The 16,297-nt window shown below is 46.9% G+C and overlaps 1 protein-coding gene across 1 annotated transcript in view; it reads right to left on the bottom strand.

Moving 5' to 3' along the window:
* Positions 1 to 5,456: 5,456 nt before the first annotated feature.
* The window catches only part of LOC121046804 (centrosomal protein of 104 kDa), a 129,780-nt gene continuing 118,939 nt past the window's right edge, over positions 5,457 to 16,297 (bottom strand). Inside the window, exons 21-23 of the mRNA XM_042290273.1 lie at positions 13,077 to 13,215; positions 6,058 to 6,207; positions 5,457 to 5,665 (exon numbers count right to left, since the gene is read on the bottom strand). Of these exons, the coding sequence (XP_042146207.1) occupies positions 5,457 to 5,665; positions 6,058 to 6,207; positions 13,077 to 13,215 (498 nt within the window). The remainder of the gene's footprint in view (positions 5,666 to 6,057; positions 6,208 to 13,076; positions 13,216 to 16,297) is intronic.

Raw genomic sequence — 16,297 nt, forward strand, 5'->3', positions numbered from 1 at the left:
TCCATTGACAGCACGGCGTTCTGGTGTACATTTTCATCTGCTCTCCCTCAGTTTTTCGCAACATCTTCCTTTTATCTTTAACCTCAAACCGCAGCTGAAGCTACAAGCTCGAGCTAGCGGCTCGCGCTCCTTGTTTTGATCGGTATCTTTCTAGCGCGAGCGCTCGTTCTGCGGAAGAATGTTTCAAAGCTGAGCTCTCTTACTTTCGCGCTTGTAGCCTTGGCTGCAGTTTCAGTTTATGGGTAAATGGTGTGTAACGAGGGAGTATTAAAAAATCCAGAAAATTAGACAAACTACCATAACAATTGAGCGATATTTCATGCATAGAAAGACCTATGACGAAGTAAAATGCGAGCGCATTTTATTGCAAGTTAACCGACGAAGTTCTGTTTTCTTTTTGTCTTGGTACGGAGTAGCCGGTATTATATTCCAATCATTACAACATCCCTTATCTCTTTTCATAGTTTTCAGTCGTCTCACGACTGATTTATTTGGAGAGAGGTAGGATGTTGGAGAAGGAAGAAGCTAGTACTATGCATGTTGAGAAAACAAACAGCATGGTACAGTTTTGTTCCTATATATACCTTCTTAACTGTGTATCGTAATGACAAGGGTCTGAGAAACTAACTAGTGAAACGAGCCTTTTATGAAATTTATCTTCCCTAAAAAAATGCTTTTAACAGCTTCAAGACTTCTGCAATTAACGTGTTTTGAGATCTCAAGAAACGTGTGAATCTACAGCAGCCTTGTAAGAATGTTGAATTCTTTTGTCAAAAACGCGCCTTAAATAGGCAAAACTACAAAAACAAATATAATGGTCAAACTTGCTGAGTGACAAGGTGTGTAGATGGGCTGGTTGAAATAGTATTAAAACAGCGGAAGGAGAACGCAGACACAGGAGTGATTTTATAATAATCACCTAACTGTGACTACATCTTTAGTAGAAAGTATTCCTGCTACAGAGATCCTGAACCAACGTGTGTCCAAATGCGCGGACTAAATACTACTCCAAACTTGCGAAACTTTTGCTAAATAATAGGAATACCAAGGAGAAGGATGGAATTTGAGCTACGCACATTGTCCATGCTGGCGTCTGGAACAGTGGCATCATTAAGGAAAAAATCTAAAACAAATTACATTTGCGTGCCCATTCCTCATCGCCTTATTTCACTAACTTGCTTAAAACGCTTTTTAGGGATGGGGCGAGCACGTGCAGCTTATATATTTACCGTGTGAATTGAACAAACCGTTGGTCTTTTGAAGGGACTGCATAAATCGGCTTCTTGACGTATCGAGCTAAGAATTTGTATCGCGGTGTACGAAGATGGGACCCTTGGGATTTTACGTATGAAGATTTTCAAGGACGAGCTTACTTGAGCAAAAGTAACAAATTTAGAGTGATAATTCGCTATCTACGGTGTTCATCTGCTAACGAAAGGCGTCTGGTTGGGCTACAGCAAAAAAAAATGGCGGCAGATGTTGACGAATGTTTTGCGTCGATGTAGTGTATTAGGAATAATAACAAGATCATGCTTTCTATGGACCAACACGCGGTTGTGACGTCACACTTCTGCGGTGGCGCTCTTGTCGCCATGGCGCATGCGCAGAAGCTCCACCTCGCGCGAACCTAGATTCTGCGCTCGCGCAGTGCCCACACCTGGTGCGCGCAAACGCGGACTTGTTTGTAAACAGTGTGTCGGTCTATACCAAAGTATCCTGCGCCGAATTTGACTCAAAAACATCATCTGCTATCAGAGCAGCATCTGCGCCTTTGCTCTAAGCTGCCTCCATCGAATGGCCGTAGCACCAGTCAGACAGCCTTTATAAGCAGACGGCCTCCGCAGGTGGCGCATTCACGCGCTTCGTTTTTTGAAACTTACTCAAATAAACTCATTATTAAAAATAATATATATTTATATATAAATATATATGCGCACACGCGCACACGCGCGCACGCACACACGCACACGCACACGCGCACGCACACGCACACGCGCACAGGCACGCACACACACACACACGTGCGTGTGTGCGTGCGTGCGTGCGTGCGTGCGTGCGTGCGTGCGTGCGCGCGCGCAGATATGCAGTTATGTTTTGGTAATATGGACCCCGTTAACATGAATCCTCCGCTATATAGACACAATTTTCAGGAACAAACTGGGAAAATACATGCATCTTTGTCTCGTTATAATAGCTAGACTCATATTATGGACAATTTTGGGGGGGAACGGAGACGTCCATAATTTCCTCATGTAGAGCTTATGGTAAGGGCTTTCTTCAGAGTTTGTGCGTATAGAGCGATCTTTGCTGACACTTGCATATGCAAATCCTCCTCTACTTTTTTAGAAACCTCCAGTTTAAGAAATCACAAGAAAGCAAAAGGCTGCACAGCGCACTCGGTTGCAAGTAAACGCAAGTGCGTGAATCCACCTTAAGCATGTTCCCCTGGTAATACCTTTTGACAAGGAGATCGCCTGCGAAATTATGCGAAATTAGTTAATAATAAAAATGCGTCATTTTCACGTACGCTAGTGGGGAGGATATACGTGCAAAGACTGGACTCCATGGTACAAATCTGCTGCGAAAAATCGACGAATTTTTGCGCGGCGGCTTTCGCTTTACGCGTAGCATCAGCACAGTGGCTGCTACGTCGCGCGCAAAACGAGCGTGTCGTCGGGCGAAGTTCGTCAGTTATTCGCCGAATAATTTGCTCCATGGAGTTCAGCCTAATGCCCGTCTCCCACTAGAACGACATTCAGAAACAAAAGACAACGACAAGCCCCAAACCGGAGTCTTTCGCGATTTGAGAGGCTTTGTAGAATAAAGGAGGCTATGCTCAAACACGAGCATCATGCACGCGAGGGTGGCTTTGGCAGGCTTGCAATCGCTCGTGCTTACTTCACGAGCACCGGACGACTAAACGCCTGCCAAAGGTACCATTGCGAGCATGCCGCATGAGTTTGAGGCTTGTCGCTGTTTTTTGTTTCTGTCTGTCGCTCTAGTGGGACGCGGGCATAAAGGGTAATAAAACAGGCAACAAGGAGCAGTTTCCGGTAAGTCACAGTGGGGAATAGTTTATTGTCGCGCTTTCTACAAGCGTTCCTGTTGTCAGGCAGTAGAAAATCGTCTTTGCACCCACTGTCCACACCGGTCACCTGCTTGAAGACCAAACTTCAGTCGGATTGTGACGGCATGAGGTGTTATCACAAGGCTTTTGTTGGTTCGCCAAATACAAGTTTCCAAAATAATCTTGTACTATGCTAAGTCATTATTAGTTAAACGGTAAATGGTTAAATGGTTTTCCAACTCTACTGCGGATTCGTTGCAACATTTTTATTGCAGACTATCATTTTATTGTAATATATTGTGTCTTTCTTTACAATATATCCTAATGTTAACAAATAGCATAATTAAGCTACGGTTAATAAAGTCTACCTTTAAAGTTTTTTTAATAATGTCACAGAGAAAGCTGCATATTAAAAAGATGCCCGTCTAAATGTGCACCAAAAAAAAAAACCTTCCAATGCGGGTATGTAAATGTTCCCATCTAAGGTGCATGTTCGTATAAAGGAGATTTAGTAAGAGAATATGAGCACCTACTAAATTATGAGCTTAATCATGGAGATAATACTGCATGGTTGACAATAAAGACCTTCAAAATCTATGCTACCGCGAATATTGTACGACACTTAACTGATGAACGCAACTTCGGCAGGTAAGTGAGGTCACAATTGAATACTTGTGTACAGAAAGCGAGCAACAGTTGCCCACAAACAATCACCAAGTCACCCTGCTATTTCGCCTCTTTTCTAGACGTCGGTTACATTTATTACAGTCCGCACACAAGGGGCTGCACATGTATTGCGCAAAACGTAAAGACTGGTACGACTCGAGCAATACTAAGAATAGGGAAAAAATTATATTATTTCTTTTTATTTTAGTTGCGTCGGACAAGTAGTCGGGAAAGTGTTAGCGGCAACAAAGAGCCGTTGCCATCAACCGAAAGCATGATTGCACTAGTTATGACATGATTTCTGATATAAAGAAACAACTATTAATAAGGCTAGAAGGCAATCATCAATATTACAGGGTCACGCACAAAAAAAGGCTCATTCCGGCCTTTTTTACAAATTTATGACGACTCTTCATATAAACGCAGTTGAAGCCTCTAACTCTAATTTACTCTAATTTTATAAAAAGAGCAGTACAATACAACAAGTGTATATGTTATGACTAATTTGTTGTTCTCCCCGCAAATAATTTGGAATTTAAAACGTAAGAAAATTCAGCTATTGTCTCTCCGAGAATACACCACGGGCACTACAAAGAGTAGCACCAGCCTAAGAATAAAACATTGAGGTACGTTAGGTATCACATTGCGTAAAAAAAGCAGACAAAAAAAAAAAAAAAAGTTGAATTTACATTTTTTTTTATTGTACACGAGAAAAAAATATAGGATTGTGTTTTTCCTGCCCCTAAAATGTGTTGCAGGCTCAGAAAATGGCGGGAGGAGCTCAACCTTTTACACTTTAGCAGAACAAGCACTGGTGAGGAGGCGAGCGTAGAGGAGAAAACCACCATTTATAACGAGCAGGAAGTTTCATAAGTGGGGCTCGTCCTGTTATTCCAAACCTGCCACAGTCAATAAGTTTTGAAAGTATAAATAGTTAGGACGGATTCTACTGCTCTCGCTGGCTTCAACCTGTGGTACTTCTCTCTACCCTTTAAATAATGACCCTGGCAAATTACGCACGACAGCTGTCAGAAAATCCAGTACTTTCACCCGACTCAAAACCAGGCCATATCCGTTTAATACCGGACGATCTTTACCGTGGTACTTCATGTATAAACATAGAAACTCAAGGCCAATAGGGGATAGAGCGAAACGAACGCTAATAAGGCCACAAAGCTTAGATGCGTGGGCAGCTCAACCATCAAACACGATCTCGTAAAAAAGAAAAGACTTAAGCTCAAGCTGTCGGGCGAGCTGTCCGTAGGCAAGTTGTTCCCAACCCAAGATTACAATAATCAAGAATACAGAGACACACAACGACAAACTGTGTCTTTTGTTGTGTTACTCTCCACTATCGTTTCGTCCTGTCATCGTCTCCTGTTTCAGAAGAAAAAAGAAGACCGCTGAAATATGACCTCTGGAAGGGAAGCTGCATATAGTAAATATCAGTAAAGATAATCAATCACAGTATGCGGACATGGTATATGGGTCGGTCACAGAAGCCAGTTAGCAGTAGTCAGCACGTGGCCTTCATTCCAGCAGGTTGTCAGAAACTTGGAAAACACTGATTCTTGCGGTAACTGGAAAACAAAAAACAAAAACAAAAACAAAAAAAAAACATGAAGAAGTCAACCTGAGACAGGTTAACAATGGAAGGCCCGTGTTTTGTTCACGGAGTGTCAGGATTCCAGTATTCTTCTCATTCGCATCACTGGACCGGTCCTCACTGCGGCTTGATGGCAGAGGCCGAGTCTTCGTCTTCGTCATTTGTTTGCGTTCCCGAATTTCGTTTCGCCGGAGCCGGCTCAGACTTGCTGCGCGAGTGGTGCAGGGTGTACTGGCGGTACTCCGGAGGCAGGGCGCCCAGGATCTTGAGTTTTCCGGCCATCGTGTCCGGGACGGCCACACTGTAGTCCGGCTCCCAAACAGACCCTGAGGCGACAAAAAGATGTCGGTTGAGACACCGCGTCCGCTGAGTGCGGGCCCTGCTACCCTTGATGCTAACTCCACTTGCTACTGAAAAGTTCGGTTTCAACAGGGTCTTTTTCAGAGCTTTATTCTGGCGTAAAAATGTTCGTAAAGAAAAACGCAATAAACTGAGTGCAATGAAACGTTCCACAAAAGTGTCTTTAGGTAATGTATTTATCGTATCCATTTTGCCGGTGGGTTTCCGGCGGTGGGCTTGGAACCGACCACCTCCCGTAGCCGTGACGGACGCTCTGTGCCCCACGGAGTGGTTTAGCGTAATGTTTCGGAAACAAAAAGCGCACGTGCTCCAAAAAAAGAAAAAAAAGGTACAACGTGAGAGTAGCACTCGTGTTCACCGGATCTCCATCGGAAGAACTTGTGTCGGCGCCTCGGGTTGAATGCGCAGCCCACTTCGCTCATCAGGTGCACCTTCCACGCGTCGTCCCCCGGGGCGAAGTTCTGGTGGCACAGCGGGCAGTGGTTCGCCTGGTGGGGTGGCTTGGCCGCTGCACAACACCGGGCCTCAAATGATGGGAACTATAGGACTCGTCTTTTGGTCATCGGAAATTTGTTTGCGCCGTTTTTATTGCGGACCTCGAAAACCGACGTACTTTCCGACGCGTAGTGAATATACGAGACCGATATCAGGTCATAAATATTCCCCCTGACTGTTGACTTTGCGCTTTGCATGTTTGCTCAGTGCATTGTGTCCTTGATCCACAGCTCTCCCCCGAGAGTGACTATCTTCTCACCTTCAAGCTCTTCATTTAGTTTACTATATCCTTGCTTTCCTGACGCCGCTGAATGCTGCTTTTCTCGTGGACACAATGGCGGCTGCGTGTGCCTTGCTTAAAAAATATTATATAAATATTGAATTTGTTTTTGCTCATTATAATAGAGACATTTCAAGAGTTTACAGACAAAGCTTCATTTTGGAAAGTCGCTTCAGGGTTCGAAACTATAAGGCGACCATCTAGGCAATAAGATGGCTGATGGCGACTCCTAATGTTTAGACTAGTTCGCCACAACGGACCTACATCTAGGGGCGATGTTTAGAGCGCATGCTCAGAACGAGCTCACAATAACAGGCTGCTAAGATCGGCAATCTTTATAGTGCGGAATGCACGTTGCAAAAGAACTGTGGAAGCTCGCTGTTAGAACGCGCTCATCAGTCGCGCACACCGCTATTGTCGCCACCGAATCCTCCCTACACGGGGAGAAACTGGAGGAGAGGAGGATGTAGGTGCGCTCGATATTGGTGTCGCGGGGTATAAAAGAATGTTGCGACCGACTACGAGCTGAGGCGAAAGAGTTATGTTTACTCCACGAGCGCTCACGCGAAAAAAGAAGAAGAAGACGTGCTTCGAATAGGTCTGTGCTCTTTTCGTCTCCCTTATTTGTGGCTATATTTTAACAGTATCAACCTTCTACACGTTTTTCTTTGAGCCTATACAAGTGCGAAGCCTGCCTCCAGCTGCATGCGTGCAGGTGTGACGGTTGGCTGGGGATTATTCCTCGGCTTTCCTGAAACGACTCCGCTATGTCCACCAGAACTCCCTCACTAACGGCAAGTCAAAGAGCTGCAACCGACCGATACAGCGTGAGTTCCTCGATATGCGGTACATCTCTTGCAAAATCGGAGTACGAAGCTTCCGCTGTTGACTTGGCAGAAGACCTCGCAGCTGGTCAACATTCAAATATCAACGTATTGAATGCCGAAGAGTCACAACTCTGTGACATGGAGCTCAACGACGACGAAGAAGGCTGGCAGACCAAAGGAGCTAAAAAACGCAAGAAGACTGACTCAAACTCAAGCAAAAGCACGGATACAGTTACCCACTCGCCGAAAGTGACAGAAGGGCTGACTGTCATCTTTGTATCAACGGTTGAAAATCAGCTCATCGCAACACTCAGCAGCCTTAAACTGTCAATTGCTTTGGAACAAATGTGCCCGGAGTGCATTCTTGAGGTCCGTCCCAACAAAAGACTCAACCTAATTGCAGTAGACACGCGCAATGGCCAGACGACTCGAACGCTCCTTGCCTGCTCCGAGCTTTGTGGAATGAAGGTCAGAGCATATGAGCCGGTTCCGCGACACTACGCCGTCGGAGTCATCACAGACGTTGATCCTGCGCTTTCTGAAGTAGAGATCGAACAGAACGTGAGATCTCCGGAAGGTCGCGTGGCAAGATTGCAACGACTTGGCAAGAGCACAGCAGTGAAGCTGTCCTTCTCTACAACGACACTGCCAAGCTATGTTTACCTCGGCCATGTCCGTCACCCAGTCTCTCTATTCAAGGAACGCCCCATACAGTGCCGTAAGTGTTGCGCGTATGGACACCGAGAAGCGACTTGCCAGCGACCTCCTATTTGTAGCCGCTGCGGAGATTTACATGAGAGCAACACCGAGTGTTCGGCGCAAGAAAAGTGTGTCAACTGTGGACAACCTCACGCTGTTACTTCTTCATCCTGCCCCAAATGGAAGAAAGAAAGCGAGACTCGCAACTACGCACGTCTACATGCCGTTGATTTTCGTGCTGCAAGGACAGCTGTCCAACAGTATAAGACAGCCAACGCAAATCAAAATGGTCAGCCCCCTCCAAGCCCACCGAAAAAAAGGAATGATCCCATCAAGGAGCCTAATGTCAGTGCAGTGAATTACGCTGCAGCACTTCAGCGAAAAGGCAAAACGACGCAGGGAGCTTCTGAATTGAACAACCACCACACCTGCACTGTGGAATCGAAAGCCGACACTGTCAGACCAGCATTGAATGTGACGCCTGCACTGAAGCCGCAGCCTCCTCCCAGCCCAAATGCTGAACCTACAGCTAAATCTGCAAGGGAAAGCTGGATTCCACTTCTTCAGAAGGCAACCCGCATGGCTCACGCTTTTCTATCTACTGTGGATGCGCAGTGGGCACGACTTCTCCTCTCATTCCTTAACATGATTCTTCCTCTTATGGAGTCATAGTAAAGGGAGGGAAAGCCAACAGGCCGTGTCAACGAAACCGGAACCCCAAATTCCCATCGATTCTCCAATGGAACGTGAACGGCCTTCGTACACGCATTCCTGAACTTCGGCAAATTCTACAGCAGAGAACCATAGATGTAGTTTCACTTCAAGAAACCAACATCCTACAAGGTGAGGTACGACTCTCTCCATATGTTTTCTACAATTCTACCACAATTGACTCAAATACTAGGTCTCGAGTTTCACTTTTGGTGAGATCAAGCCTCCATCAAAGCGTCCTGGACCTTTCAGATCTCTGCTCATTAACGGCAGAGTATGCGGGAGTCATAGTAAGGCTCGGCACGCAAGACACCACAATAGTTTCCATTTACGTAGCCCCTGGGGGCACATGGGACCCAGATGTGTTGCACCAAATTCAACAGAGAGCTAAAGGTGAACTTTTATTAGCTGGAGATTTCAACGCACACAACATGAACTGGGGTGATAGCCGAACCAACAGAAGGGGAAGACGCCTGGAAGACACCATTGCGGCCCTGAACCTCACAACTCTAAACAGCGGAGCACCCACATTTATCCGTAAAGGGGTCAGAAAAAGCGTCCTTGATCTCACATTTGCATCGCCTGCGATTAAAGTGTCGTGGGCAATACAACCAGACACATGGGGTAGCGACCATGTTCCCATCATTATAGCCTCGCCGAACGCAAGTGCAGTCGCCACCAGAACATGCAAAGTAGTCAACTGGGACCTTTACCGTGAATATATGGCAGCATCGGTAACTGCGGCTGACACTACAGACCTACCTGCCATCATTGAAAACTGCATTCGACGAGCGACCCGACTAGTGAAGGTTCCCATCACGCGACCTGTCCCGGACCTAGAGTTTCTCAACCTCCGAGCGGCACGGAGACAAGCCCAACGACGGGCTGTGCACACAGATACAGAATACGACTGGGCACGTTACAAAAAAATAGATGCGGCGTTCAGGAGGCACACGAAAAAATTGCAGCGCTATCAGTGGGCTCAAAAATGTATTTCCTTCGGGAATCCGAGGGGAGCCGCGCAAGCTTGGCGGTTAGTTGGCGCCTTGGCAGCTGCGAAGGTCCCTTGTCACCCAATTGCAGCACTCGCCATCAGGAACGACAAGACCATGACTGAAACGGCAGAACTGCTAGCTGATGAATTTGCGTGCCCCCTTCCTCCACCAGCCGTGGCTTTACCCCAAGAGCTGATAGGCCCTTCCATTTCTGAAGCATCCACAGCAGATGACGACTTCACCATCTTTGAACTGCAATAGGTGCTCCGACACTGCAAACGCCGAAGTGCACCCGGGCCAGATGGAATCACGTATCACGCATTGAAAAACATAGACCAAGCTTATCACCCACAACTTTTAGAGACACTCAACTCAATATGGAGAACAGGCATCCTGCCTATGACCTGGCTAGAATCAATCGTAATTCCGGTATTGAAATGCGGTAAGCCGAGCCACTCCTCCTCATCCTATAGACCTGTGTCCCTGACAAGCTGCCTGGGAAAGATACTTGAGCGCCTGGTCTTGAGACGCCTGACATGGCACCTAGAGCAATCACATGCGCTGCCACACCAGCTGTCAGGATTTCGTGCGAAGAGGTGTACAGCAGACGCAATGGGCGACTTGGCATCTGCACTCGAAGAGGCAAAAGCACGCCGCAACATGCTTCACTGTGTGTTCTTAGACATAAAGCGGGCATTTGATACACTTCCGCATATTGTTATCCTCCAGCGCCTCAGACATCTCGGAGTAAAAGGGAAAATGCTTGAATATATTAAGGCATTTCTCTCTGGTAGAACGAGTCGGGTCAGGGTCCCGGGAGCGCTTAGCAGTCCACGTACTGTGACTCAGGGCGTTCCACAGGGAAGTGTCCTTAGTCCTTTACTTTTCAATGTGGCCATGGCAACGCTTCCAAGCTCACTTCGCCAGCAGGGACCGTTCCTTGTACAGATATACATCTATGCGGATGATGGGGCTCTTTGGTGCGCTGGCCCAACTCGAAGGGCAAGGAAGATTCGTTGTCAACTCCAAGAGGCACTCGATACAATCTGCATTGCCACCGAAAAACTCGGACTGACACTTTCCCCTGAGAAAACAGCAGCGCTGCTTTACCGTCCGAGAGGACGCCCCCCCGAACGAGCGCTGCAACTCAAGATGGCTAGGATGCCAGTCAAGAGAGTGAGGACATTTAGATATCTTGGATTGTTGTTGGATGATCGGGTAACCTGGAGACCGGAAGTCCGCAAAGTTCTCTCCAAGTGCCGCAGCCTTTTCGGAGTTCTACGGTGCCTCCGCGGCCATGCCTGGGGAACACCACAACACGCCCTCCTTCAGTTATATAAAGGTTTAATCCTTTCCCGCCTACATTATACTTTGCCACTTCTCAACATCGGACCAGCACAACAACGTGATGTTGAAACATTTCACCGTGTGGCACTAAGGATGTGCGTCGGACTGCCGCGATACGCGGGAAACGTTGCCACACTCGTTGCTGCCGAGGAATGGCCTGTTTTTCTCCGGGCTGATGAGCGCGCCTGCCGTCACCTTGCGAGAATTCATGGTGTGTCCTCTGGGAGTTCACTACTCTCACACATCCTTGACCGCCCCAACTCCCGCTTTGGCTATTTGGCTAGACAGTTCGAAGATCTTATAGGACCGCCCGGACATATCCCTCCACCCCCGCAGCCCCATCTAGAAGTACCACTGACGATAAGTGAAACTCCCCCTTACATGCATAGCAAGGCGAGTGTTTCTGGGACAATTTCTCGCCTTTTGGCCCAGGAACTACTCTACACAGAGTATATTGGATGGCTGCAAGTATACACCGACGGCTCCACTAGTCCGGCGACAGGAACTACCACGACAGCAGTCTTCATCCCAACTCACAACGTCTGCATTGCAGACAGACTAAACTTCGCCGCAACCTCTACTACTGCGGAGCTGGTGGCTATTTGGCGGGCTTTGGAGCTCCTAGTGCGAAGTGGAACGCCAGGGAGAGCAGTCATCCTCACAGATTCGAAAGCTGCTCTTCATCTTCTCCGGAACCCCGAGACAGGCACTCCATTAACTGCAACAACTGTAGCATCTGCCAGGTCGGCTGAAAGAAAGGGTTGGCAACTTGCTTTTCAGTGGTGTCCTGCGCACACTGGAATGGCGGGAAATGAGAAGGCGGATGCCCTCGCTACTGAGGCCCATGGACTCGAGACCCCAACCATTTCCCTTCGCCAGTACAACGAAGCATGGCGATTTATACGAAATGTCTACCAGAAGCGCCACCCACACCGAGAGACGGCTGAAGGACGGCCCCCTCCAGCAATCCCCCATACGCTGTCAACAGAACAAGCGTCACTGTTACATCGGCTGAGGGCAAACTGCGCAAACACAAGGTCAACTCTGCACGAACTTAAACGAGTCAATAGTCCTGATTGCCTACACTGTGGAGCCCTAGAGGACATTGAACACGTGCTACTAGTATGCACAGAATACGAAGAAGAGCGTAAAACCTTGTTTCAAAGCTACACTTTCAATGGATTTCCTTCCTCCAACACTCGGGAACTCCTCATCCCAGAAGCCCCACGTCGGCTTGTCCAGAGGGCTTACAAAGACCTCTTGGATTTTTTGAGTGAGACTGGTTTGGCAGACCGTCTTTGATCAAATACCAGACACTGCAAACAGCAAGGTTGTTAAATTGAAACGCACACTTGTGCCAAACCCCCATCACATTATTGGACTGGTTTCCAAATTTCCACACTATCTCTTTTAGCCACCTACGGCTCCTCCCCCTTCCCCAAGCCGGGTAGCGACTCGCCCCGTACAGGAGGCCAACATCTCTATCGGCTTTCCCTTTCCTTCTCTGGACCTCACAACAAGAAGAAGAAGAAGAAGAAGCGCTCACGCGTGCATCGCCCGCTTTCTGTCGGCCAAAAGCGGGCGATGCACTTTGCTTTGCCGCAAGGCAACGTCTTCTTCGTACAAAGGGGTACGCCGCTACACAGGATATAAGAGCGTGTGGGACGTCAGAGCGCCGCGCTTTCATTGGAGGTATTACTCGATAGACGCGAGCACTAGCTGCCTTCGTCTCTATTTAGTGTCTCCTCCAATGAGAGCGAACAAGAGTGTCGACAGTTCATCCCGCAGGGTCTGGCGATCGGATGCCAGACCGTGCGCTAGAAGCATACGACGATCTTGACCGTTGCAATTGGAGAGGGATAATGGACAGAGACCAAGACAGCTCTTTGGGTCTACCCCCGAATCCTTCCAAACGGGGCTCGGCGCTCCGACGTCACCGCAGACTCTCGTATTCTCCTCTCCTTCAGTTTCACTCCGCATGAAATGCTCTAGGAACAGAAGAGTCGTTTGGCGCCAGACTCACGAACGCAGGTCTTGAGCTTGACGTGTCCGTCGAAGCGCGTCTTGGCGATGGCCTCCTTGCAGCGGATGCAGAGGCGGTACTGGGTACGGGACACGCATTCCTCCAGGAGGTGTCGTGTCAGGCCGGAGATCTCCACCACCTTCGAAGACCAGTAGGTGCGATCGGAAAACTCGAAAATATCTCAGCTACACTTCGTTTCAGCTTAAGGCGCAGCCAATGCTACGAACTAATCGAACCGGTCAAGCGTCGTGAAAAACCTCACCGGGTCTTTTCTGTTTATGACTGGTTCAGCGATTATAAAACATGTCGAACACTTTGATGGTGGGATTTTGACGCTGTCTGACTGGTATACCATCAGCTCGTAGCGTCGGCTGCGTCTGGACTTGAGGTGAGATGAAGTGAGGAATCGACGTGAATGAGATCAGGTGACTGCATTTTGTGATTTGCGGATATGTTACATCGATTATAGCCCATAAGTATGGCAGATGAAAGCGTAGTTCAGTACTCAAACGAGACAATTGAGTCTCATTGAATGGCCAGCAAAAACAATGTGGTCACTGAGTGGGGTTTTCCCAATTCTACCGCGGAGTACATTAAATCCGTCATAATTATTTGATTCCTCAGGTGTTGCCGAACATCAACGAAACAAAAATAATTTCTTTTTTTCTTTTGCATTACTTTTGAGCTATAAGAACGTGTTTATGGTGTAAAGGCTGTTTCAGATACTCATCACTATGGTTCTACCATTTCAGCACCCTTATTTAGAGTATCACACCCTCTCTGATTCGATAATAGGACGCTGTTGTATGAAACACCCTTCATTTTTAAGAGTGTGAAAAGGGTGTGTAAATTTGCTTACAGTAAATTAAAGCGAAGACCTTTCTTGAAGGGTCTTTTTAAAAGCAGCTTGAACGTAAGTTGCCTTTATGAAAAGGTCGATAATCATTACCCGTACCAATGCTTTTTACTAAGATATACATTCCTTAAAATCAATAAGGTATTATGCCCTGCGTGCAATATTGACGAAATCAACGCAACATACTCTTAACCTCCGTAATCTCGGAGGCGATCCCCTTCGAATGAGTCTCATTAGAAATTGTCGAGTATACAACGGGGCCGTGCAGCCAAAGAGGGTCGTGATTTCTCTCTCGTGCAAGATTTACTGCGCTTATATTTGCTTTTTCTGGTGATACGAGAACTGCATGTTGTGCGGGTATACTGTAAACATGTTGCTCGTTAAAAAAAAAAGAATACTTTCAGCTTTTTTACTTCGGTGAAGAAGGAAGAGCAGCGGAGCTGTACTATGTGCCGCCGTCGCTCATAGATGGCGGTAGTTGTCCAGAGCGTTGTGTCGAGATGTATTTGTCCACGGACACGAAACTGGGGAAACTAGTGCCTTAACAGCTCCGCTGCAAAAAAACAACAATAAAAAAACTGCCCCTAGGTGGCTACTAAGACTGCAACCATCCTATTTTTAGGGTGTTCACAAGCATTGGAAAAATGTTCGTGCAACAACCTGTGTTTTCCCCGGGACAATTTAATTTACATCTTTTAATGGCGTAAACATTTTTTTTGTGTGTGTGTGTGCGAAGGCTAGTAAAACTCCGTGACAACCTATGCCACCATATATATTTACGATTTGCAGGGGTCATGAATAATCGCGGACAAATTCACAGTGAAGCGGAGTGTTCCGCTTTAAACTTTGAAACATAAAAAAAAAAAAAAGAAGTGATGAAGCAGCGCGATCAGTAGCTGGAGACAGGACAACCGAAACCGATTTTTGTCCTCTGGCAGTAAAAATGAGCTCATAACAACTCTGACAGCTTACGAAACGCGCAGGGCGTGGCTTATGTTCACAAATCGCTTCGTGATTGGTCATTCGGCGTTGTTACCAGAAAATTTCAGACTCTCATTGGCAGCGGAGTGATAATGAGATGCGCGGGACACTCCCTGCTTTCATTAAGCTGTCAATGACAATGCGGAGGGCAAGTCGTCTGCTTCTTGCGCAGGGGTTGCGGTGACGTCAGAACGACGCCGAGCTCTGATTGGCTAATGCCAGATGCCTTCAGGTCTAACCAATATTTTTTTCAGTCAGCCAATAAAAACTCGCCGTGCAAGAAGCAGACGACTTGCTTTCCACATAGCTTTCTCGTTCAACCCCAAAAGCGTAAGCGAAAAGCGTTTTATTGTGGTTGGCAATGATTATTTTTATGCGTGGATCTGCGGGAAGGCAGACGCCGGAACCTTTAATGTCACTAAACAGTCAAGTCTACAACTTGACTGCTTAAGACCCTATCACATTGAGGAAACATGACGGTGACATCAACAACACAACATGTTGATCAACGGTTGGGAAACATGTTGGTCGTTGGCTCTTTTGCGCCCAACAGACCTGTCACATTGCGGGAACGTCAGCACAACATGAACCACAGCGACGTGGGAAACATGTGGGTCACTTTGGCTATTGCGCCCAATCGACCTTTCATATTGCGGGAACGTCGGCACAACATGAACGACAGCGACATTGTTGCCTCGCGGTGTGATAGCTTTCGGCAAACAAAGAACAACAGCAACTTGTGTTGCACAACGCGTGTTGCCCGGCTCGGTAGATGGACGAATTTTGTGCTGCCAACAACACGACGACACAGGCTGCTTCGAGCGTGCAGCGCACCATCTGTAACGTGTATTTTTTTTAAAATAAAATTACTCACAAAGGCCTGGAAATTGTTATCTAACAAATTTAAGCCCGGCGTGCAGATGAGAACGCCACAGCTGCTGCCATAAGCATTTAAAGAGTCAGTTAAGATTTGGATTGCCGGAAGTGATCAACCCACATGTCCTAAAATTACGAAAATAACATGCCTACTTATTCGTTGAAAATATGTTAAAAATCACTCACAAAATCGAGCGCTACAAAAAATCGGAGCTTGAAAACGACCGCTGCCGGAAGTGTACGTTGATATTTGGAGCTTTAAAGCGGCAGCTGGAGACACGTAAAAATTTGTTTTAAAATCCCGAAGGGGGTTGATGGAATGAAACGATCACAAGGCTCACAAAAATGGCAAATAGACAACATCGAAAAATATTTATTATACAGATCTTTGTGGAGGCATAACCGTCATTCTATCTTAAATTATTGAAACTGAGTGACAGTTTACGCATAACGCTTTGAGGTACAGTGGCGGATTGCGTATGTTACACTTGAAATGGGAATACATAAA

The sequence above is a fragment of the Ixodes scapularis genome, unplaced genomic scaffold (genome assembly GCF_016920785.2).
Source record: "Ixodes scapularis isolate PalLabHiFi unplaced genomic scaffold, ASM1692078v2 PGA_scaffold1__304_contigs__length_218370807, whole genome shotgun sequence".
NCBI lineage: Eukaryota > Metazoa > Arthropoda > Arachnida > Ixodida > Ixodidae > Ixodes > Ixodes scapularis.